Here is a 24,290-nt window from a genome sequence, read left to right on the forward strand (position 1 = left end):
TCACTGCAGGAATGTAATCAAAGTGACAGTTTTGTGCCATATTTCCATATCAAGCTAAAGCAAACAAAAAATTCAGCTGCATATGCATACTTAACAATGTAGGTGTTTCTCTGGGGAGTAATCTGAAATGAAGGGACTATCTTTTCTTTCTTCCATTTAAGACTCTCTATTTCCAATTATTTCTCTAACTATATATTAGCTGTTTTAATTAAAATGTGATGATTCACCACTTTCTAGTCACCAAACACCTTTTTTTTTTAAGTAGGGGCTTTAAATATAGTATGAATTTAGACTGTTTTACTATTATTCTGAGCATCTGTGCCTGTAAGAATATTGTAGCATGATAGGAACAATGGAAGAAAAAATCTGCTTTCTGTAATTTTGTGTTCAAGGGCAATTCAGCCTCTTTGCTTGCTAACTCTAATTTTCCAAGGCTTATAAGACTTTAATTTGATTCTTTATCTGAGCATAAAACAGTGATTGAAAATTGCATAGTAAATTATTGGATGATCACTTTTATGTGGACTACCTGATTGTCAAAATGAATACTATCTCTTAAGAGACAGTCTAAATAAACACTGGGCAAAAGTGGACTTTACAATCCAAACTGGCCCAGCTCCTTAAGAAATCTGAGTGGTTTCTCATCTAAATGTGAAGGAGAAATAGCTCACTGACTGTTAGGTATGTGCTTATGTGTGTTGGTATTTTGTGCATTTATTTTAGTGTTTGTGTAAACACTCTATGTTGAGGTATGCAAATGAATGCATATCTGTATATGGATATGTCTGGAGGTGATACCACAAAGATAAAAAACGAGATCTTTGTGATAAATCTGTTCTACTTCATGATTTTCTCATTCATCATGCCGTTTTGACTGTTGCCTCTTCCTTAGGCTAGTATTTCTCTCCCTTTTCAGGGTCCCTCTTGGGAGTGATTTTCAATTTTCCAGCTCCAAGCGACATCAACAAATACATTGAAGGAAAAAAACAAACATTCTCTTAAAACAACTGTGTCCTCCTTTTTGTCCAAATAGGCTGCACCTCGTGGAGCCCCATCACAAATGATACTCTCAGTCTTTTGGCAGTTCCACATTTCAGATTTTACAATTCTAGATTTTAGATTATGAATTTTAGAGGACCAGAAACAAGAACTAGAAACTTCAATACTCTACGAGACACGATTTCCTAGTGGAAAACAGAGTTCTGAGTGGTCTTGCATATCAGACCTAGAAAAACAGTTTGAAGTATAACAGAATAGTCATAGCTACAGACAAGCAAATTTAATTTTTATTTCTAAAAAGAAAAAATTCACAATCATGTAATGCAAATTTTACATTGCCAGAAAAATGTCAGTATGTCAAACGCTCCAGGTCCGGAGGATTGTAGATTTGGAGCTACTCCTTTGCGGTAGCTTTGGTCCAGCTCCCATTTCGCTTGCTGGGCGCAGGGGAGAGGAGCGAAGGTTGCGTGGGACAACAGTCAATCAGTATTTCCTATCTTTCAGGCTGTCTGTGCGCGCGTACATCTGCAAGATGTTAACTTACATAAACAACACATTAAAACTTTGCATGAAATGGGAGTTTGTTGACGTCAGTGGAAACAGAAAACTTGCCTGTATGCAATACGCACTTCCATCTACTTAGATGCACTTTTTAAAATAGCAAGAGGTGGTTACAGGTACGTTGTGGTTGAATTAATATTACTGGGAGAGCCTTTACTGTTACCAGTTAGTTTCTTAAGTATTCAATTAATCTTCAGTTTTCTTTGATCTTTGTTCTTTATTTCCAAGATGCCCACCCCCAAACAAACAAAAAATCGCAGAACAAACTCAAAAAGCAAGCCAAGCCAATTCTGACCTAGTTGGCACAAAGAGCTCAGGCGATTTATTGGGAGAATAAGTTTCCAACTGAAGTTATAGCCAACCTTGAGACGCCCGAGCCCCCGTGCCGCCGGCGCTCCTCGAAGGAGGGGAGCCACTGGCCAGCGGGGCCGTGGGAGAGGGATGGCGCTGGAGCGGGGTCGGTGCCCCGTGAGTGCCACCGGGAATCGGTGCTTTGGGGGGCTCTGGCAGAGGGAGACCCAGCTGGAGGCCCACCTGCGCCTCATCCGTGTCTGACCTCCCCTGCGCGGGCGCCTGGGACGTCCTGCCCGCTCTCTGCGCGCGTGCGGCAGTGCAAAACGCGGGGCGCGGGCGGACTCGGACCGCAGCGGGTTACAGCGGTCCTCAAAAATCGCACCCATAGGTATTTGCAGGCACCAAAATGTTGGCATAAAATTAGAGGCCAGTTCCTAAAACCTGTGCCTAAATATTGATGATACGCTATACGAGGGGTTGTTACTTTGAAATGGATTTGTGAAAAGCAATTGAAAATCTCTGGGCGTCCCATCTGTGTTTAAAGTAACAACAATAACAAAACTCTAAATTAGCATAGGAGATTTAAGACATTTCAGGAAAACATTGATTAAATCTGCCAATGAAATGAATGTGTTTGGTGAGTGACCTAATTAGTGTATACTTGGTTCTTTTTCACTGCACTGCTTACCACTAATTGCTGTTCTGCTGGTCTTCTCCTGACAAGTAAGAAAAAACAAGGATGAGGGATTTGTTGAGGAAATAGTGACATTCAGTTTTAATTCATTTGAACCTGCTGCCAAGCTTAATTATGGAACGGAGAAACTGAGACCAGGAGGCCCCCAGCCGTTTAGGTTATAGGAGGCGTCGATGTTTAGTGTCTGCCTGTGTATTTGGGTAGCACTTACTGCGGCGAGCTATAAACTTATGCTTGCTGATGCTTAGCTGCTTTCTTTCCCCCCTCAGGTACGAAATCACAGTTTTTGATCCTTAAACTTAATTATTTAGCTCTAATGGCATCAGGCCAAAGCAAAATTACAGGCATTTTATTTCGTAGAGGAAAGGTTTAGCACTTAATTTAGATAGTCTTGTCTTGGATTTTGTGTATGTGTGCGTGTTTGCATTTGCAAACTAGCCGTGTATGTCCTTCCACAAAAAACCTAGGGATCCGGGAATATTTATAGCACTGAAGTACCTAAGACCCCTCACGGTAAGTACGCGTGGGCTGAAGGACCGCCGTTAGTGGCAAGCTGGGCTCCTGATTCTTTAAGCAGCAGGAGGTAATGCAGTTTTCCCTATTTGCATTTTGTGCTCTTGAAGGAAAAGGGCAAGATGCTTCATAAAAAAAAGGGAGAAATAGTTTTGGTTTTGGTTTCCTGTGGCAGCGATAAATTCTTGCGCGTAGAGCCTATATGAGTCCCGGTTTAGAATCAGAGCGCGTTTTTCACCATGTTCTGCACAAAACCTGAGAAGATAGATAAATCCACAGACTAGGATGTTTACAAAGCCGCGCACCAAAAAAAAAAAAAAAAAAAAAAAAGAGGAAAAAGAGTTTGGAATTTGAGGACAGAGGAGGGTTGGGTTTGCACTTGTTTTTAGAAGACGGAGAAGAAATGCAGACATTTTCTTAGAGCAGCAGTGCCCACTTGGCAACCCCGGTCTGAACCTGTCCTCCTGTGGGGCGCTTCCAACCAGGCTGCAGCCTTTTCCCGGGAGGAGCTGGGAAAGAGTGATCTGAGTGGCAAACGCTGCCGGAGCAGCCAAACGCAGCCCCGCGCACCTGCCGGCGGTGCCGGCGGCGCGGCTCCCGCAGCAGGGCTCTGGAGGGCACAGCCCGCGCCGGGAAGCCCTCTGGGGCTTTTGGAGAGTCACGCTATGGGTGAAAGCTGTCCCAAGACCCAGCTTTAGCTTCTGAGGCAACGAAACTAGATCTAATCTGAAAAGTCTAAAAAAAAAAAAAAAAAAAAAATCAGCCCCCTGCCAAAAGCTCACAGTACTTTGTTAGTGCTTGAGAACAAAAAAATGAAGTGAGATTGCAAACAAATGAAATTATGCTAGCGTAGGTCTTCATCGTAGGCTGTAAACATCTAAATGGAAGAACATAAACTCTGCAAAAAAAAAGCGTGCTTTTTTTTTTTTTTTTTCTATTATATAGCATTGCAAAGTTCTTGTAAGGATACTCAGACGCTGAAACAGCCTGGGAACTTGGCTTCCTTCGCAGCAGATTGATGTTCTTTGGACGGGTGCTCAGCCACGGAGTGATTTTGTCCTGATGTTGTGTGTGCGGTGGAGAGATGTGCAGGGAGGTGGGAGGCAGGAAAGATACTTGGAATGAGAATGAACCTCAGGAAAGGAAAAAGAGGAGCTTTGCAGCTATGCTGGTAGCATTAGTACTAGAATGCATAGTAGACAGCTAAAGATGCAAGGTTTTTTGTCTTGAGACACTCATTGAGTAAAATGGGAAAATATGGTTATATCCACTATGCATGGCTTTAACTATTATGGACTAATGTAAATCTTTAGTAATTCACTATATTAGATGTACCTGCTGTCTATACTAAAACACGAGAATATATCCTTCTGCATTCCAGTTTGTATTTGCAAGTAATACTAACTTAGATATTCTTGCAGTGCTGTCTGGAAAGTCTTATTAAAAATCATTTTGCTTGTATTGTTGCGTACATGAATCCCATAATGTATGCTGATGGATATCAAAATCTACCTCTATTATGTTTTTGATGTCAGTATTAAAACTTACTTTTGCACTGTCATCTCCTACTTTTCAGGCATAAAGATACTGAGAAATAAAAAGAAATGTAGTCTCCTGAGAAGAGCACCTTCTTTCCCCTACCCCCAATTTTTTTTTTCTATGCTAGTTCCAGGCTATCCTATGTCTTGGAGGTATCTGACTTCCCAGGGCATTTCAGGTGTCCCGGTAGGCAATTCTGCCTTCTTGTCAGGATCTCTTGCTTTGCAAGACTGAAGCTACGTCTAATCGTATCTGCTCCTTCCTCCCAGAAGCTGTTCTCCCAGAGGGCAAAGCCATTGCAGAAATCCAGGGAAGACTTTGTCTCTTGTAGCAGGTTTTTTTGTTCAAAGCAGCATAAACTTCACTGCTCCTCTGCAGTGAATAGCTTGGCGAACACTGCAGAGCACACTGTGATGTGGAACAAGCTGATTTCAAAATGACATGCTGAGTAGGAGAAAAAAAGAAAAACCAAGTGGGGAAAACTGGATAAAATCAAAAAACAACCCCCACAGCTGACCAAATTCCAGTGCCCATTTGCATGCAAAGTATTTGTTGGACATACTGTCCCTATACTCCGTTGATCAAGTAGTTTCCATTTGTAGTGAAGGCCTACCCTCTACCCCCCACCAAAGAACAAGACAAAACTGGAGAAAGAACAGAGCAGAGAGAGGTTCAGATCTTGAGTTTGTTGTCAAAATAGTGCTTTTCGTACTGCTTAAGTACATCAGCATTTGACAATCTTAGCTCATTTTTTCGTATTTCTTTTTCATTTTCTTAAAAATTGGCAAATAAGATCAAATGTCCATGCACACAAAATTCTTTCACGATTGGACTAATGCCTGCGTACATACCAAAATAATACTAAAAAGATGCTTATAACTGGGGGGCAAGTTGATCACAAATGCACACTTTTATACATAGATTCAATGCACAGAGGAAGGCATAAGGCCTCACACGAGCAGGAAGAAAGGCTGGCAAAAGAAATAAAAATGGATACGGTAGGAAAGCATATCTGTGGTTGCCTCCTGTATTATGCATATTGACCTAGTAAGTGGAGATGTCTGCAAAGGAGCTGCTATGCTATAAATATGCTAGTGCTAATATTTTTAAAGCCTTCAGGCAGTTCAGTTTCATCCTTACGGCTTCCAGAGGGGAATGCAAAGGGGTGACCTGTGGCCACGGCTTGTGCAAGCAGTGCATGCCTGCCTGCACTGTAATCGCTTAGTGTGATTTCAGCTGGGATTTTCAAAGGATTTCAGATACCCTAGGTGGATTTAGAATCATATTTAGGTGCCTAAGTAAGTGTTTGGTGAAATTTTTATAGCTACCTAACTGTTGAAATCTTAATGAGCAAGACTGTTAAATGCTACTGAAGATCAGAGATAGGGACATACTTAGAAGTTATGAAAAGTCCACTTTGAGTCCTTTTTGTCCTCCTTTGCCTCTTCAGGCAAATAAAAATATTTCAGGACCTGACCCCCAAATTCTGTTGATATGCTATAGCAGCTTGACACCTATAGCCTTGACTGTTACAGGAAAAACAGAGTGCGATAGAGTGAGAAAAGAAGAGCAATTAGAAACTAGATGGCTGATTAATAAACTAAACCATTGCAAATACTGGGACTAGAAATCCTGCTTTAGAGGAGATGATTATCCCTGGCAAGTCCCTGAGACCTAACCTCAGCAGGCTGATGTTCAGATGATATCCTGAGCAGCCCCTGGTAGGGACCGGGCCCTCGTTCCAGCGGAGACGAAGGCAAGGTGGACGGGATGTGGTTTAACTAGGTTGTGCCTTCGTTATCTTACCATCATCTAGAGCTGTCCGGCAGTCGCACAGTGCGGAAGCTATAGGTACGACAGGAAAGCTTTTGTATTTAAACAAACAAACAAAAAAATCAGTATTTATACACATGCATGCAGAGATATTAATGAAAATGCCTATTCTTTATTTTTTAGGTTACGGTTTTGTAGATTTTGACAGTCCGGCAGCAGCACAGAAAGCAGTAGCATCTCTCAAAGCAAATGGCGTGCAGGCCCAGATGGCAAAGGTAAGAAAACCCATGTTGTTACAGCCCTATCTGTGCTGTGTGGGGACAATTCCAAGGCTCCATTTTACATCTGTCTTTCTTAGCTGCTTGGATTGTTTGTTTATTTCTTGTTGTTGTTGTTGTTCCTTTGGCTCTAGTGGCTTCTTCATCCTGTGAGCCGTGGGGGTTTCTGCAGAGCTGCGTTGGGTTCTGGTCTCTCTCTCTCCCCCTCTCTCTGGAGAGATTTATAAGATCCGAGGGCTGGAGTCGCAGAGCAATTGGAAATGCCTTTGTGCTGAGCGCATTGCAGAAGAATTGCGTTTGCTTTGCCTCGGAGTGATCTTCATTTGGTTTCTTTGCCTCGGCATAGTTGTTCCTTTCTTACTCAGCAAGTGGGTTTGTCCGAAGGAGCCATGGGCTGAACGCAAGGGAAGTTTGCTGTATCTCCTCATTTTAGCTTTTCCTGACTTTTTATTTTAAAGACATACATGGAATTGTCCCAGGCTGCCTGAAAGTATATTTTGCTAGAGTCTCTCCGGAGGCCGCTGGAGTTCGTTGTTCGGAGAGACTGAGAAGGTCATACTTTAAATCTCACAGCAAGTGTGCAGGGAGGTAAAACACTCCTTTTCTGGAGTGGTCCTGTGGCACCAAGCGAAGGGGCTGGTGGAGCGAGGGGGTTACGGTAAATAATTACCGCGTGCTCTGGCTGTTGCCTTTGGGAAGGAGAAATCATGCGTCTTTGGGCTCCAGACTGTGTTGGTTTGCAAAATCAGCTGTTGCTTTGGGCTTTCCAAATACCTTGCCTTACCATCACGATTAGCCCATCGTATTGGGAGATTTAGCCTTCTCAGAAGTGACGCAGGTCTAGGTGCCGAAACGTTAAAAACAAACAAGTAATTGAGAAAACAAAGTCAACCATACCTACTGCTATACCAACTAATACCTAATCACCACATTTGAACATTCCCATTGAAAGGAACGCTGCTGATTTAAAACTTTCATTTTCCAGTAATATCCTACTCAAAATTAAAAAAGAAAAAAATGCCTCTGTGATAAATGAGGTTCTTTTGCCTTAAACTTCACCCTCTGTGCCTTGAAGTAACTGGATACAATTCCCTGTCATTCTGTTTAACAGCACCCCGCAATGCAAGCTATGCTGTTTTATTGGCTCTTAGTTTTTATTGACATGTAGCGGTAAAATATATTTGCTTCAAATGGGTAAAAGATGGCAAGGCAAAGAATCTGAACACCTACTAAGGATCATGTTATTTTATTTCTCTGATATACTGCATCTCCTTGTTAAAATATAGGCAATTTGATGCATTAGTCAACCTGTGCGAAAGAAACCAAAGACTGGAGATACATTCTGTGCTACTGGTTGATCTGAAATAGCTGTTTCTGGGAAGGGATAAATCTATAACTTTCTATATCCATAAAGTTACAAATTTAAAGTTACAGATCTAAAGTTAAAGATTGAAAGATGATGCTATATTTGGTGTTCTGCGGACATAGCTCTCATGCTTCAAAATGATGAGCAACCTCAGCGCTTGCGTGTGTGGCAATATCAAAGAGGAAGGTGACTTAAAATACAGTATTTTGGATTGTCCAGTATTTGGGGTCTTGCTCCTACAGCTGATGGTTTTAGAGGGAGAAGAGCTGTGCCAACAGCTGAGGTTTTTGTTCTGGGGGATCTGCGGCTGGAGTAATATTTCTCCCTTCCTGATTTAGAGGACGCTGGTGCGTACGCTTTTGTTTGCATAAGGCTGACTATATTTTTAATATTTAGCCATGGTGCCTGGGATCCTGCATAGGTTCTTTTTAGTGTGTTTGATAATTCAAGATAAATATTCCTATCTCTGAAAAAATCAAAGTATTTAGAAAAACTGAGATTTGAGGGAAAGTGAGACAACTGCACACAAGGTACATTGCACTGCTGAGAAGGCAGGAGCCTGGGAAAGCAAATCTTTCTGGAGAAGCATGTTAGTTCTTGCAAATGTTGGAAGCAAAGTTGCATAACAGGACTGAAAGACAATGTTAGCTGCCAGTGTCTGAATTAACAGTGAGGGCTCCGAAAAGGTTCGAAAAAGGAGGCAGAAGAAGGATTTAGCCTCAGCTTCTGGAAAATCTGTCCGGAACAGTTGGATTTCAAGAACCCCTTTAAATAATGTAGAATGGTAGCATCAGATAAAACCAAAGAAAAAAGAACATGTCTGAAAAAATTATCTAAAGCTTTTGCATGCTGTATTTATTAATTCCTTTAAAAATACCAGCGTGCTATTCTTCATTCCAAAACACTGAAATTCAACCCTGTGCGAGGTTGACTCAGCACCCAAATAAAAGACAACACAGTGCTGCACTTAAGTGGAGTGTTACCACTTTTATTTATAACGACATATTTCTAACCATAAATTACACCCACACCTAGGCAGTGGTTGCCCCTATGTGATGTATGTTCAGCAAATGTCAAAAACCTCGGTCTAGTCGAGGACGTTTTTGAATAAATGTAAAAGAGGCCTTGGCCTGCTTGTGCTGTGCGCTGGTCTTCTCCAGCTGCAAGAGAAAGTATGTTGAAATGTCAGTGTATTCTGTGATGTTTTCCTGGAGAGAAATCTTAGTCGGAAAGAGAGGTTCTTTCTTAGTTTTAACACAATATAATTTTTCTTGTAGAAATCCAGGAATCTTCTTTGAAAAACAAAAAGCAGAACTGAACCCCCACCCATGCTGGCTAACAGAAATGTCTTGCGGATACTTGAGTAAAAGTATACGCATTTTATTGATGCTTAAATCCAGCCGCCTCCCTCATTTTTATAGCATTTGGACACCCTTTGGCTGCTTTTGTTTCATACTGCTGCCTCGGGAAGAAGGTTGAACTCTGATGGATCGAGGCTCCAAGTTCCATCGCGGCTGGAAAGCTTGTTTGGTCGAGGCTCACGCACCGCATAACCCGACACAGAGAAAAACATCATTAAACGTGCTTCGGGCTCTCATTTTGTTCTCTTGGATGCCGTGCAGCCCCATGCAAAGCGGTCAAGCAGGAGGGGAATGCAGCTGAGGGACGTGTCGGTGCTGCACACACCGAGGCAGCCACAGCGGCCGGCGTTTCGCGGTCTGGCGCGCTGCCGCCGGCTCGGTGGGAGAAGGGGCTTCACCCCCTCCCGGCTTCTCTTAAACCTGCGGCCCGTCTGGCTCGCCTTTTCCTGTTGCCCTCGCACTGCCACCCGTAACAGCAGTTTTGTCTGCTGCCACTCTCTTCCGTCCGGTTACATTGCTCTAAGTTGCCCATCGTTTTCAGAAGTGCTAATTTATGATTTTATTTATTGGGAAAAGTTAACGCTTATGGAGCTGCTGAGGAATGGTTTCCCAGCTGGCCTGGCTTATTTTGCTATGTGCTTCCTGGTTGCCATTGGAAACACCTCCGATATGCAGATTCATTTGCATGTATATACTACCTACTTGCCCAGGCTCATAGTGTCCAGGTGTTTTTTTGTTTTTTTGTTTTTTTTTTTTTTTTTTTTTTTTTTTTTTTTTTTTTTTTTTGGTTTCCTACTAAAAATGGCACAACGGACATGCCATAAAATAATCTCCAGGAAATTACAGATTTGTTTGTCTCATCGTGCTAGGGACTACACAAACGCAATGCAGAAAAGGCAGTGTTTATGCACATAATTTRTATTTTTGTTTGTTCATATTCTCTTTTCATACATTTTTAGAAAAATGGTATAGACAGAACATGGAARATTAATAAGCAGAATCTTGGAAATATGTGAGCTGGCTAACACAAGTAGGCGAGAAAGCTAGTACAACACATGAAAAACATATCAATGTTCTAATAAAATTCATAGCCAAATCTATTTTTGGCATTAGCAATATTCCTCTGCACAGAATTACATATTTGTGATGAGACTTGCTAATCTGCTTTAAATRTAAACTTTTAATGATGCCCAGGAGTCTAACTCATCTGAAAAATCGACAGAAGTTAGTTCTTTAAATAACTTTGAGGGTCCGAATCTGTGGCAGTCCTGAAATTGGTGGGCTGTACAAATTGTAGAATCAGTGTACGTCTTCACAGACATTTTTGGGTCCTCTCTACCTTCTTTAGTTTCCATTTCTGGTCTACTGTAAGAATATGTACAGTGGAAGTTAAGGCTAAGACAGATTCTTGCAAAAAGTATGTAATAGCTTCTTTAATATGTAGCAGTCCATCCAGAGCATTGAAACAAATGCGTTTACCGGGAGGTGTATTTAATCATACAGTTATACTCAGCACACTTACGAAGATTAGTAAATATATTTGGTAATGCATGTCTTCTCTTCTCTAGGTTTTCCCTTTTGTACATATAATGCATTTAGACATCCTTAGCACCTCTGTCAGAAATGTGGATATTGAAGAAATATTTAATCAGTGCTGGCAGTTGTCTAAATCCAAGGAACATTTCTTGACTACTCTGCTGCAATAATTGCCATCCAGAGGGTACAGTGAAGGGCCTGAAGTAGGATTGTGCCAATAGGCTCTGATGTGCATTGCTAGAGAAGAGAATTRCAGAACATAATAGCGCTTCTTGTGTGATATTTTTTTCATCTCTCCATGCAAAAGCTTAAATCCAGGGAATAATCACCAGCTAGGAGAAACATAGGAAGGAAACATTTCCCACAGAATAGCACCATGTATAAGAGCTTCTGAGGAGCAACTGAGATCTGGTTGCTGCATACTTAAGTAGACAGTTCTGCTCAAAGGACCAAGGAAAAGGAAATCTCACRGAAGAATGTTATTTATTTTCCAGGCTTTTGCGTAGGTTTCAGGAATGACTTTTATATGAGTCAGCTGACCAAATAAGTCCATTCTGCCTGCTCATTTTTCAGCTTCATTTTCTCTTCTTTTTAAATTATTTCTCTTTTTTTCATTGTCATATACCAATACTCTAAAGGGCTGTTACTTAAAATGGAAACTGCAGAAAATGGAAAGAATGTCCAGTGAAAGCACCTCAGTCTAATACATTTTTTAATCTAAAAAATAAAAACTGAATTGAAATATGGCCTATACAGTGAATAYCTGATACTCTGAATCCCACAAGCAATTTCTTAATTCAATTCATGATTGAAACGTCTGAAAATTTTACTTAGACAAACTTCAGGATATTGATTATTTATGTATTTGGACTAGTGGATATCAGCCTTATTGATTGTGTTAACGTTTTTCCCCCTCTTTTGATACTGAAGCAGGATGCTAGGATTTAGAGTTCAATATTGAAATAGTCAGGCTTCATTTTAATGCCATTCTTTAATTATTTGATTTTTTTCCTCCCCTCAAGCAAACTGTTGTATAAAGTTAAATATTTGTATTGGCTTTTTAAAATTGTTTTCTTCGTTTGCTGCTGGAGCACTAGCTGGTGACTTTCTGAAAACTCCAGCATGCTCAGCAACGTCGACAGAGCTGAGGACTCTGTTGTAATGAAGCTGGCTGCGCTCCACATCGTTCCCTAACAAATCCCACACCCAGTACTGGGCTACTTCTTCACCAGTTGTCAAAGTTTCACACAGTTGAATGTGCACATGAAACACACTACAGTAAACAGTTCTGTTTATCTTGCTAAAATGTTAACTATCTCACCCTGCACTTATGTACCSTATGTATCCAGTACTGACCTGAATCAATAACAGTCCTGGGTTAAATTACAATGAAAAATGATAGCTGGGAGCAAGTGAAAGGTGGTTCAGTTCGGATGTCCGTGTCTCTCTCTTCTGTTTGCTTTCTTTTACCAAACCAGCCACAATAGAGGAGTCCTTCGGGAGTGATAACCACAAGCCCAACAATTTCATATAGTGCTCCTTATGAAAGACATACCCTCTTCATCCTCTTGCCTGTTTACCTGAGTGRTGGTTTTGCATAAACTGACTTTGATTCCCCTAATGGAGAAACACAGTTTCCTAACTGGAGCTGGCCCTTAAGTGCTGKTTTTTTAACTACCAAATTTTTTGTCATTCACTAAAGGATAGTGATCGAAGAAGATAAAGGCAGTGAAGAGACATCAAATCATTTGTGTGGATCAGCTTTTATCACAGAAGTTTTGAGGAAGATATCCCTTCCCAAACCTGGAAGGCTTTCTGAGACAAAACATTCTCTAAGATCCAGGCATCAAATCACAGAAGTGCTATAGCGAGCTACTAACTTTAAATTTCAGAAAAATTGAACTACCAGATGAGCGTCTTATGAGCTTCCTAAGCAATTAAGACTAAAGAGCAGCTTTGTAAGAAGCAGTTGATACGATTAGGTAGGGGTGGTAACAAAGATGCATGACTGTAGTGGAAGGACTTCATAGACTAGTCTAGTGTGGGCAATTTTGTGCTGCTATCTGAGAACTATATGGTAGCCAGTGTGAAATGAGTTTATGATCCTATTCTTGCTTTTAGACACACGTTTATCAGCCTACAGAGTGTACATTAGCTGAAGCCGTTCTTGAAAGAAGAACATCAAGCAAGTCCAGGAATATAAAAATGCAAAAATGCAACTGTCCTTTCACACCTCCATGTATTTCTCCTACAGTCATGTAGGCCAATGTGAGAGGGGCCTTGCATTGGCAGTGCGTGTGCCATACGTGCTAAACTTAAACACAAAAATGTCTGGTGGGGTGTTCAGAACTGCTTAACTTAGCATAATTCTGAGCTTCTAGCAGTGAATGGGACTTCACTGTTGACTAACGGAAAGACGCTAGCTGTGTTGCTTTGTTCCCAAAAATCTTAGCTCAGTACCTTTCCTAACCACTAAGTTAACTTAGAAAATCCRATGGGGCATACAGTCATGTTCATTCTCTAGCTGTCACCTCAAATAGATCTTGCCACGGTATTTTACTTCCCTTTTCAAGGGTTGCTTTAGTTTCTAGATTGACTTGATTTTTGTTATATTGTAACTTCATCTAAGATGAAAACACTCCTCTGCCTTTGAAAATTATAATATAGATARATTATCAGTAAATATAGCTGCCTCCATGCTACTAATACTCCGCACCACAGAACAGATGCYGATAAGTGAAAGATGTAGCCAGCTTTCAGGCTGGAGAATAGTAGAATTGCTAGGTTCTTTTAGGGTTATGAATTTCAGCCAAATAAGAATTAGACTTTTTTCATAAATCCACATTGTTCTTGACTTTCCTCTGGCTTGGAACACATTTGAATTGGTAATAACACTGCTGAAATCCACAGAGCTTTGGCAATTTAAGCTGGAGAGAAGAATGGGGCTCCCTATCTTTAGCGTTCACATAGCTATAYATCTTGGAAGCTCTCATGCAGTCTTGCAAACTCTTTATGTTTGCAGAAGAGGAAATCTGAGTCCTGCAAATGAGTTAAACACCAGAGTCAGATTAATTCTTTTTTCCTTCCACACTCAGGAAACTCAAGCGCCCCATGGAGGAGTTGTCCAGCCACAACTATGCTGCTTGGGAATCTGCTGCTCAGAATGAGAGTAGCTATGTTCTGTATTCAATAAGCACATCTTTACTCACCAGGAAGAACCCAGTGCACTCTGAAATGATCAAAAAACTGTGGTTTTAGAAAATAATACTGTAGTAGAGAATATACGTAGCCTTTTCTTTAGTGACATATCTTTTAATCATGTTCTAYTGTTGCTCAGCATGAGGACGATGCTTTTGTGAGGTGAGAAACAAAAAATCATTGTATCTAGCATGTTTCCTCAAGAGAAGGAGGTGATTCACATGACCAGTAGTGGGAGGATATGTGCATGCTTTTGGGGTCCACTTCGCCTGACTRGAGACGCAGATTCAACAAAGCAATTGGATTTGTTTGAAAATCAGATGACCTTCAGATTATTTTATTTGGGAAGCAGGTGTACAGTACTGGCTGGTGCAAACTTCAGTAGCATTTCTTCTGACTTGATGTGAGATYCCATTTAACAATTCTTCAGCCTGGAAATATACAGATGTTTGTTCTGCAGGTGAACACAGATCTGCATAGATACTCCCAGTGTACACGTGCATCCCCCTCTCAATATCTAAATGATACTATATTAGTGAATATTCTGCACGTTATTTCCTTATTAATGAACGTCTCTCATTCAGCTGATATGTCTGAGTGGTTCGACTGTAATCTAAATAAATTCAGATTTAGATGCAATTTTCTTCACTAATGAATGATAATTTTTATCATTGGAAAAAAACTCCTTTTTTTCCGTTGTATAAAATTATCAAATTAGACTTTCCTTATGATATATGCAGCAAGCTGAGTCATGATGGCAGATCATTTTATTTGTTCAGCCCTTGGTCTTTTCCTTGATGTATTTGTGCTCAGAAGGGGAGGTTATGATGATGTGAAGGGTCAAATTCTCTTCTCAGTCACGTTAGTCTAATTTTGACATGATCAAAATAAATGTGAGTGATATGAGAATGTAAAACTGGACATGCTGGGTCAGAACAAAGGTTCATCTAACGTATTTGCTTTCTGGTAGTGCACAGTCTCAGTTGCCAACAGAGGAGTAGAAGAACCAGGCAAGCATGCAAAGAACTTATTCTGTCTTTTTTGTTTGTTTGTTTTTAACACTTAAAATTTTGGCAGCACAACATCCAGCTGTAAGAAAATCTACAGCTTAACTCAACGTTCTCTGAAGGATCAGCTCCTTTTCTTGCTTCCAAGCAGAAATGTTAGTTTCATTGATTGCCTGCTAATTCTTGTATTGAGAGAGGAGACTCTTGTTCCCTACACACTTTTTCATGCCACTAACAATTTTACAAAACGCTATCATAGCTTCTCTTAATTCCTGTTCTTTTTCCATTTGGAAAGTCTATTTAGCTGTTTTAAGGGAGATGTACAGGGATATGCCTGCGTAAATAAGGATGCACTTCTGAGAACAGAGGAGCAGTTGCTAAGTAATGAACATAAAACATGGCAAAGTGCTTTTGTATATGAGAAAACAGATCCTAGGAAGCTTAAGGGTCACTTTTTACCAATAAGYTTGACATATTGTTAGTATTTATCAGGTGAGTGTTGCTAATGCTGTGTATTGCTGCAACCTGTGAAATGGGAAAGTAGATAGACAGGCGATGGGTACATTTGGCTAATGTAAGATATTTGTAAGGTGCACCTAATTCCTTACAAGGATAAATACATGTATCTGATTAAATTGAGCAAGAGCAACTTCTCAAATAAGAAATGTCAGGTTTATGAAAATGTCAGCCAAAAGATAAATAACTAAAGCTTCAAAAAATAGGACTTTTCCTTTACAATAGCAAGTAAAGAAAGTGCAACACCACATACGAGGGCTTATTTTCAGTACTGTGTCAAAAGGATATATACCCGCTAAAATCCCRTATCAGGTATGAATCAGGCATTATAAATACCTGCTTAAATTCTGAGATTGTATAATCTGTTTTCCTTAAATCTTAGGTCAAATTAGTGTCTCTCACACTGCTGAAGAATACCTGAAACCAGTGTCAGCAGTGGATCAATGGCTGGCCAGGTCTGTCAGCAGACTTTATGACATTTGTCAGGAGCAATTGCTCTGAGTATCCCTGTGCATTTTGCTTTGCACTCACTGCAAGGGCATGAAGGGGTGGAGTTGTCAGTAATGTTGCAGCAGATGCCTTCGTATCTAAAATGAGGAAGGAGTGCAGTGGATCTCATGCTGTATAGATTCATCCTTATTTAGGAAGTGTGTATAATGTATATTGTTCTACTTTCCTTAGTGTTCATGGAGGTAAATGACCCTCTGTTTTTAGAGGCAGAGTCGTAGTCCGAAAGGATAGAGACATGGAAGATCCTAGGTACAGCTGATTTCTAGTTACTACGTAGGCAGAAGGAGTCCTTGTGTGATTCCCAAAGTAAACTATACAACGTATGTCCTGGAGACTCTGGGGGATGCCCATCTACCAAATCGCAGAATCACAGAGTGGTTGAGGTTGGAAGGGACCTCTGGAGACCATCTAGGCCCACCCCTCCCCTGCTCAAGCAGAGTCAYCTAGAGCACATTGCACAGGATCGCGTCCAGGCGGGTTTTGAATATCTGCAGAGAGGGAGACTCCACAACCTCTCTGGGCAACCTGTTCCAGTGCTCTGTCACTCTCACAGTGAAGAGGTTTTTCATCATATTCAGATGGAACTTCCTGTGTTTCATTTCGTGCCCATGGCCTCTTTTATTGTCTCTAGGCACCACTGAAAATGGTCTTGCCCCATCCTCTTGACACCCTCCTTTCATGTATTTTGTAGATGTTGATAAGATCCCCTCTCAGTCTTCTCCAGGCTGAACAGGCCCAGCTCTCCCAGCCTTTTGTCATAGCRGAGATGTTCCAGTCCCCTGATCGTCTTTGTAGCCTTATGCTGGACTCTCTCCAGTAGCATCATGTCTTTGTTGTACTGGGAAAGTACTCGCTTTACACTGCAGTAATTGACAGCTAACAACAGCTATCTCCTATTTTATGCCTAATAACTTTGCAGTCTCCAAAACCATAGAGGACAATGACAGTGTTTGATGATTCTGCTATTCTGCAAGTGCCTCTTTGTAGCTTGGAAAAGTTGGAGCCCTCCCCGAAATGAGAGTGGAATTAGAATGGATTTTTATGATGTTAGAGCAGATGTATGTTTTGCCCTTGTTAGGATGGACAGAACTTCACTTAGCTGAGTGCCAGGAAGAAGCAAAAGGGTCAGTGTCTGCTAATTGCCACATTTCAGTTATCTGTAGTCTTGTATTTTATGAAGACTCAGAAAGAAAAAGAAATACCAAAGAAATGGGATATGAATTGTTTCTTTTCTAAAATAAAGTTTTGGATTTGGAGTRGTTAAGGCTTAGTATTGGAAAGCTTGAACTGGATTCCTCAGCCCAAATGAACATACCTTGCTGGGAGCTGTCATTGATATCTGTGCCTCAGAGGTCATTTCCTCATGCAATTAAACCATTCCTAGTTCTTAAATGTTTTTGATAGACAGATGAAGAGGGAGAAGATGCCCTGGAGAAGGGCTTCCCCATTTTCAGAGGTATCTTGCCACTTTACTAYTCTGCTCAGTCGATACATGATGGTGTTTTACTGCATTATCACAGTTTTGTGTCTCAGTGTACGGACATACAGTTTTTTATATGTGCATGCATAGTTGGTAAGTGTTAAAGTAAATATATTTGTATAAACATATTGCRCATTTATAGATGATCATTTGGACATATTCTGGAGAAATTTTTGTAATGTAATACAATTCCCTTGAGTAGCAAGAAGTGTTAGAGTGGGACTTTTATAGTATGTATTGGTGGAGTGTGACTACTTAATAGTAATTCTTCTAAGCACTGGGAATAAAATGCTGTGCTTTCTCTAGGAATGTGCTATAGAAACAGGAAGGAAATTGATGGTAAATTGAATCTTGTTCACATTAGCTAGTATTTTTTTTCCGTCTGTCAGCAAAAACTGGCAAAAACCAAAACAACAAAATTGGAAAGTCTGAGACGAGATTTAGTGATTTACTGTGTACCTTAGCCATGCCTATGGCTCGAAGCAGTTACATAGCCTCAGGGTTTTCCAGATATTTTCATAATTTAATCTTGTTTTTTGCATAAAAGGTTATGATCCCACCATTTATCTAAACATTTTCRTAGTCACCTACCCCAATTATAACTTGTTATGGAGAACCAAAACCATCATTTACATAGCTGTGTTGTTTTATTATAGCAATGCAGCATAAAACAGCATGGAAAATCAGTGAAGGGAGGGCCTTTGCGGTGTCTTAACTTCCACAGAAAAGTTTTCCCATGGTGTTTTAGTGCTGCTTAAAAGCTGTTCCTCAGTGAAAAGTCCCCTGTTGTTAATAGCGAGGCCGAATTCATGCCAGACTTCATTCTTACTGTACTGTGCACTTCAAATTTTGAAACCATGTTTTTGGTAAAGGTGCTAGGACAGCTCCAAACAGCGCAGAATGCTGAATATAATGGGGTCACGGAGGTCTCGCGGCTTTGCCCTCTCTGCTCCGGCTGCTGGGTCTGCAGTAATGGAAATGGTTCCTTTTCAGAGTAAAAATTTCATTAGCGGGAATGCTTAATGGCTCTCCTTTGTACGATCAATCTTCTGATTATTCTTGAACTCGGTTTTTCTGCATTAAAAGGGAGTGTTAGATACAGACTGTGCTTTGCTTTGCTCGAAGTTCAAACAAATAGTTTCATCTTGCATGATTGCACTGTTGCATGCGATTTGCTTCTCCCGGATATAGAGGTAATTTAGAGATTGCCTTACAGGAGTGCATTGAAGAGGCTGGACATTTTATGTCCATCAGCTATTAGGTTAGTTAGCAGGGTAGGCGCTCCCGTCAGTGACCATTGTRCTGGCTCTCTCTGATCTCGAGACATCTGTGAAGCACGGCGCAGGCTCATCGAAAAGCCGCTGTCTCACCAAGGAGCAGCTACTCTTCAGATTCGTCATGGACTTTCCTCCTCGATGCATCCTCTAGTACATGATCTTTTCATTTTACTGGATTTTACTAAAGGTGTCTTCTTTTCTTTGGTCAGAGGTCTTTTGATTGTTAGTAGCTAAGACCTGAGGCACTTTATACTTTGAGGAAAAACCACTCACAAAACAAAACACTGTCACCTGGTCTTAACAGTACATAGGTCAGATCAGGTACATAGGTCAGATCAGGCACATAGGTCAGATCAGGCATTGACTTATCCCTCTTTATTGCCTCTTTATTGCCTGATTGCAAATATTTCTTTGATAATGCTTTGCGTGTTAGTTTGGGGGTTTATATTTTGCAAGTTTTTTGTGGTGATCTTTACCTTCAAAAAGATCTTCTCTTTCTCTAATGTTTTAAGTGATGTAGAGATAGGTATGAATCTGTTGAAGCATGAAAAGCRTGGTTTCATCAAGCTGAATTTAACCCAGTTTAAGTTCATTTTGGACAGTATAGCTGCATTAGATATAAAGAAAACTGATTTCCTTTGGTTAAAGCAGTATTTGTATTTGTTGTAAAATCTTACCATTTTTTGTCCTTGCAGTCTGTTCTGGAAGCAGAGCCTCACATCTCTTGTTCACAGCTCTATGCTCATTGCCARTGTGAGTTTACCAGTGGCCAACTTACTCCCCTTCGTTCGTGTGCCAGTGCTCTCCTTTAACCTCCACAGTCTTTTCCGTCTTTGTTGACCCTCTTGAAGCATTTAGAAAGCATAATCATGTCCATTTGCTACTGAAAATACACCAGATTCTTGTAGGGTGTTCTTTTCACCATCCTACTGCAGTTGTATGAATTTTGGATCCAGGCTGGCTTGCATCTGGTTGTGACAGGAGGTGGGCAAAGCAAAAATCTGCTTCTACTAGAGACAGTTTCTTTTTACAAGATTCCAGTGATCAATAGCCTTCTCTATACCTTTTGCAGTTACAATTCATCTTTCTAGGACAGGAATGAGCAGAGCTGTACAGTCTTTTCCCAAGAGGGTCTTGGCAGTGCTATGCAAAAATAATTTTTATACTTCCGTCTCTCAGTTGGGAAGTAATATGTATTTTTACCCTGCCTAATACGTGCTTTTTACTACCTTATATTCAGTCAACAAGCACCCCTTTACAGCAGCAACTCTTATTTTTAGTAAGCATATAAACTGCATTGACTGTTAAATTTCATATGTGTTCTTAAAGTTAAGTCTTTAGAATGCTTTACCAGGTTTTGCGTCAAATGCAGATGCTACATTTTATAAGTGCAAGTTRTAAAAGACCCTCCTAGCATTTGCAACTGTTCATAGTTAAAGTTCCATTCTTTGGCTTGTCTTTAGTTATTATATCAACTGTTTGGCTGTTGTTTAACACAGTAAATGGGATGGCCCAAAATGTTAGCTATGCCAGAAGAGTCTTGCCCAGCATCCTAGAGCTCATTTTCTAGCTGTGTAAAATTCCAAAAATATTGTCAGCTTAATAGGAGATTTAAAATGTCAGTTAAATTTAAGTGGTTCTAAACTTTAAATGCTTTTTAAAATACTGCATTTCACAAAGAAAAGTGGAAATGAGAAAATGMTGTTAGAAGGTAGATGAGTGTCTAGCATTAATTATTGATATCTTTATTCTAAAGAACCATTTACTTCAATCATGATAAAATCTCACCTACTTTAAAAAACGTGGATCAGGTTCCATTGGGTTGGCAGGTTTTGGTTTATTGTCTTTAGAATTACTTAAACAAAACAACTTTATGTTATCTATGCAGATATTTCACTGTTATAAAGTTTCAACAGAAGACACAATGGTGGGAAAAATAGGCCCTTCTAAGTTTCAGATATTTGATTTSTAGTATGCAGTGGGTGTTTTATTTTACTATTTCTATTTTCACATTAATTTGTTKTCAGAATCATGGTTCATATAAATATTATATAGAGGAAAACCTTAAGGCATGCAGGACATTTGCTAAGAGAAATATCTTCTCTCTTCAAATTGGCGCGTTTGAGGGATGAATTCTTGAGATATGTTTGTGTGTAATATTTCTTTTAGGTTATTATGAAATATTCTGTCACAATAGAAACATCCTGATGGCAGAAACATGTACAAATGCTTTCCAGGCAATCAATTTAAGTTGTTTTGGAAAAAAAAAGTAAAGTGTGAGCAGCAGTTCAAGTCTGGAATTTTAGATGATTTAAATGACCCTCAGCCTTGTTTGTACTACCATGTTTCCTATTAATAGTGGTCAGAACTACACAGTAGTGATTTGTGGTTCTGAAGTTTGCTGTTTTAGAATACGGAATGTTTCGAATACTGTCATTTTTACCCGAAGTTAACAGATGCATTCAGCATGCAATACTGAAATACAGAGCCTTCAGTTAGGAAGATGGTTGGGTTTTTTTGCAATATTTTAGCAACCTGCATTCTAAGCATCATTCCACCCATGTAAAATACTTTGCATCATCTCTACTTACTGTCTTCTTTTGTTACAGAAAGAGAATATATTGTCTTTGCTAGTCTTTTCATTTTAATCCCACTAGCCCTCATTCTTAACTTCTATTAAGAAAAAGTTTTCATGAGTGTATCGTTACTGGTGGGTTACAAATGGCCTTGCAAGGTGGGATATATTTCCCCCAGAATTCCTCAAAACTTTGGTGTTGTCCTGCCTAGTCATCACTAATGTGACCACCTCCACTTAACATGTTGGTAAAACCTTGCTTCTAGAAAGCAGACAAACAAACATGTTCTTTGTATGAATCATGCTTTATGTTTTTTATTCTTAGCWCTTCACTTCAGTTTATACAGAGTGTTACATTGCAAGATTTTATTCTGGAAAGTTTTAGGAATGAGGGGGTCAGAACTGGCTTTAATACTCAAATCCCAGCTAGGTGAAAATATTCTTCTGTAATCATTCTACACAATTCTTGTTTCTGTCAGTGGGAGTCCCCCGTGTTGCTGTGAGTAGGTTGAAGGTAAAGATGAAAAAATGGAATTGTGAATGGAGATGAGCTTAGGTGGATTTCTGATGGCTCCTGAAGCTGGAACATCACCAAGACTTCAGACTCCAGCTTTCTGGGAATCTTTCAAATTATTCACCACAGGCAACCAAGTGCACTTTGGCCTGGTGAATCCACAGAACACGTTGTCCCTCAGAAATCTGGAAGGTTTTAAAGGAAATGCAACTGCATCACATTGGGACCTGAATCCTAGGTAAGATTCCAGCAGTTCCTGCAAGAACCCCTTTTAAGAGGATCACATCAGATTTTTATAAGCTGTGTACATTGAGGCAAGTATTTCAGTTGTTTTAAGCCAGCGTAGAGTTCCAAAAACACTCTTAGCAAAGTAGAACCCCTAATTAATCTGCTTGCTGTATATTAGAGATAGATAGCTTCTTATAGAATACAGATTTTTTTAAAAACGTTAAGTAAAGCTTAACGTCCAGCTTGCTGTCAGATCCTTACTTTTTGTTAAGTCCTTTGTCATTCAAGCTGAACCAACAGCACCAAGAGCATTGTTAACTTCCGCCATTTAGTTTAAATGTAAAGATTTTTACTGCTAGATGGTGAATGACAAATTGGATCAGGGAGCCACTGTGAAAAAGTATAAAGGTTTTGACACATGAAAAAATAATTTCAGAGTAATAAATTGGTGATCTATCCTTCCTTTACTGAAAGATGAACTACCTCAAATGGTTGCATAATTTTTTAGAGAAAAACATACATATGGATGATTTCTGAAAAGTGGCTGACATGCAATAACCTGCTCTTGGATCTAAGTCCTGCAGTGTGCACAGATTTAATTTCAGTAGTCTGTGATGTATAGGCTACACCCTTGCACATGGCTGAAAGCTGTGAATTAATAAATAAGTGTACAAGTTTCAAGAGGGAGAGTGATTTAGGTCAACATTTGTTTGATATATTTAACARAAGTATTCTCTGTTCTCTTTTGTTACTTGAGCACCAACTCTGTGTATAGCTGTGTCTATGATGCAAATTAAAATCCAGTGCTTAGAGTGAATAAAATACTTGCCATAGGAGAAAACAGTGGGACGCCTTGACCAGCAGTTTCAGACATTACGTACCATTTCTGTGTGTGCGTAGCTGTGCACTTGCATGCCTCACACGCGTGCGCTCTGAGGGAGAGAAATGAAAAGGTCAGAGGCCTGTTATGGATATGATCTTTGTTCATCTTGCTGTGCTGATGAAGTTTTTTGATTGAATGTAAATATACCCTAACTCTTCCACGGCGTATACGTCAAAGAGAACATTATTACAGAGAAGACAGGCATTCAGAGGTACAATAGAAGTAATACTGGATGTGCAGTACTATTTAGAGGTGGTGCATGGTGGTGTCTGGAGATATTTGCATCTAAATGAGCTGAACGTTTCTTTTCATGCAGTTTTGATTTACCTCAATTTTTTTTTTTTTTTTTTTTTTTTTTTTTTTTCCTCCTGGGAACTGGAGAACTGCATTCCCATTACACTCTCAGCTCCTCTTCACCTCCTGTCTGCTACCTTTGGTCAATGCCATCAGCTAAGTATATGTAATAAAGATCTTTTACATCAGCTAGCCAGTTGTTGTGCTCTGAGACTCAGGAGGAACAATCAGTGATCAGCACAGCACTTACTTAAATGCTGCTTTTCTATATTAAGTATTGACATATCGGAAACTGCTTCWGTGTTGTTAACATTTATGAATATGATTGGATGATAATGCAGAGTTCCAAATTTTTTGTTTTAGATTTGTTTTGAGTACATTGGGTTAGCTCTTATCTTTTTGCCGTGTAATCCATTAACTAGCTTCTTAAATATCTRTATCAGACTCTCTCACACAAAGAGTTTGTAGGTTGCTTTTTGGTGTTCCACATGTGCCAAGATGCTGCATTCACTGCTTGTGTCAATTCAGTGAGGGTGAGCTTAACAAAAACATTTCTTGGGCCAGTTCTTCTCTTGGTTGCACTGGCTGAAATAGCAGTAAATTAATTTAGATCTCAGTAAAATATTGATGCACAGGCTGATCTGAGTCTTGGCACTCTGGGAAAATCAGAATATAGAAAAAAAACTTGGGTTAAAATTTTTTTTAAATGAAAATACAAAGGTGTAGGTGAGCCTTTTGTGCTACACGTTAGAACCGTTTGCTTTGAATTAGTGCAAGATCATTTTTAAACCCTCCTTTTGATTATATAAGCATTCACTGAATTTTCCTTTCTCATATTCTGCAAACTTGGAGAACTCTTTGGAGAAGAGGAAGCTATCATTTATTGCTCATTGC

The 24,290-nt window shown here is 39.9% G+C and overlaps 1 protein-coding gene across 11 annotated transcripts in view; it reads left to right on the forward strand.

Moving 5' to 3' along the window:
- Positions 1–24,290, forward strand: part of RBMS3 (RNA binding motif single stranded interacting protein 3) — a 697,064-nt gene that overhangs the window by 433,441 nt on the left and 239,333 nt on the right. For all 11 annotated transcript variants that reach the window (XM_085311789.1, XM_085311790.1, XM_085311785.1 and 8 more), the window contains one exon: positions 6,557–6,648. In XM_085311789.1, the coding sequence (XP_085167915.1) occupies positions 6,557–6,648 (92 nt within the window). The remainder of the gene's footprint in view (positions 1–6,556; positions 6,649–24,290) is intronic.

Source organism: Rhea americana, unplaced genomic scaffold (genome assembly GCF_003343005.1).
Source record: "Rhea americana isolate MKP2758 unplaced genomic scaffold, rheAme1 scaffold_35, whole genome shotgun sequence".
In the NCBI taxonomy this organism is placed as follows: Eukaryota; Metazoa; Chordata; class Aves; order Rheiformes; family Rheidae; genus Rhea; species Rhea americana.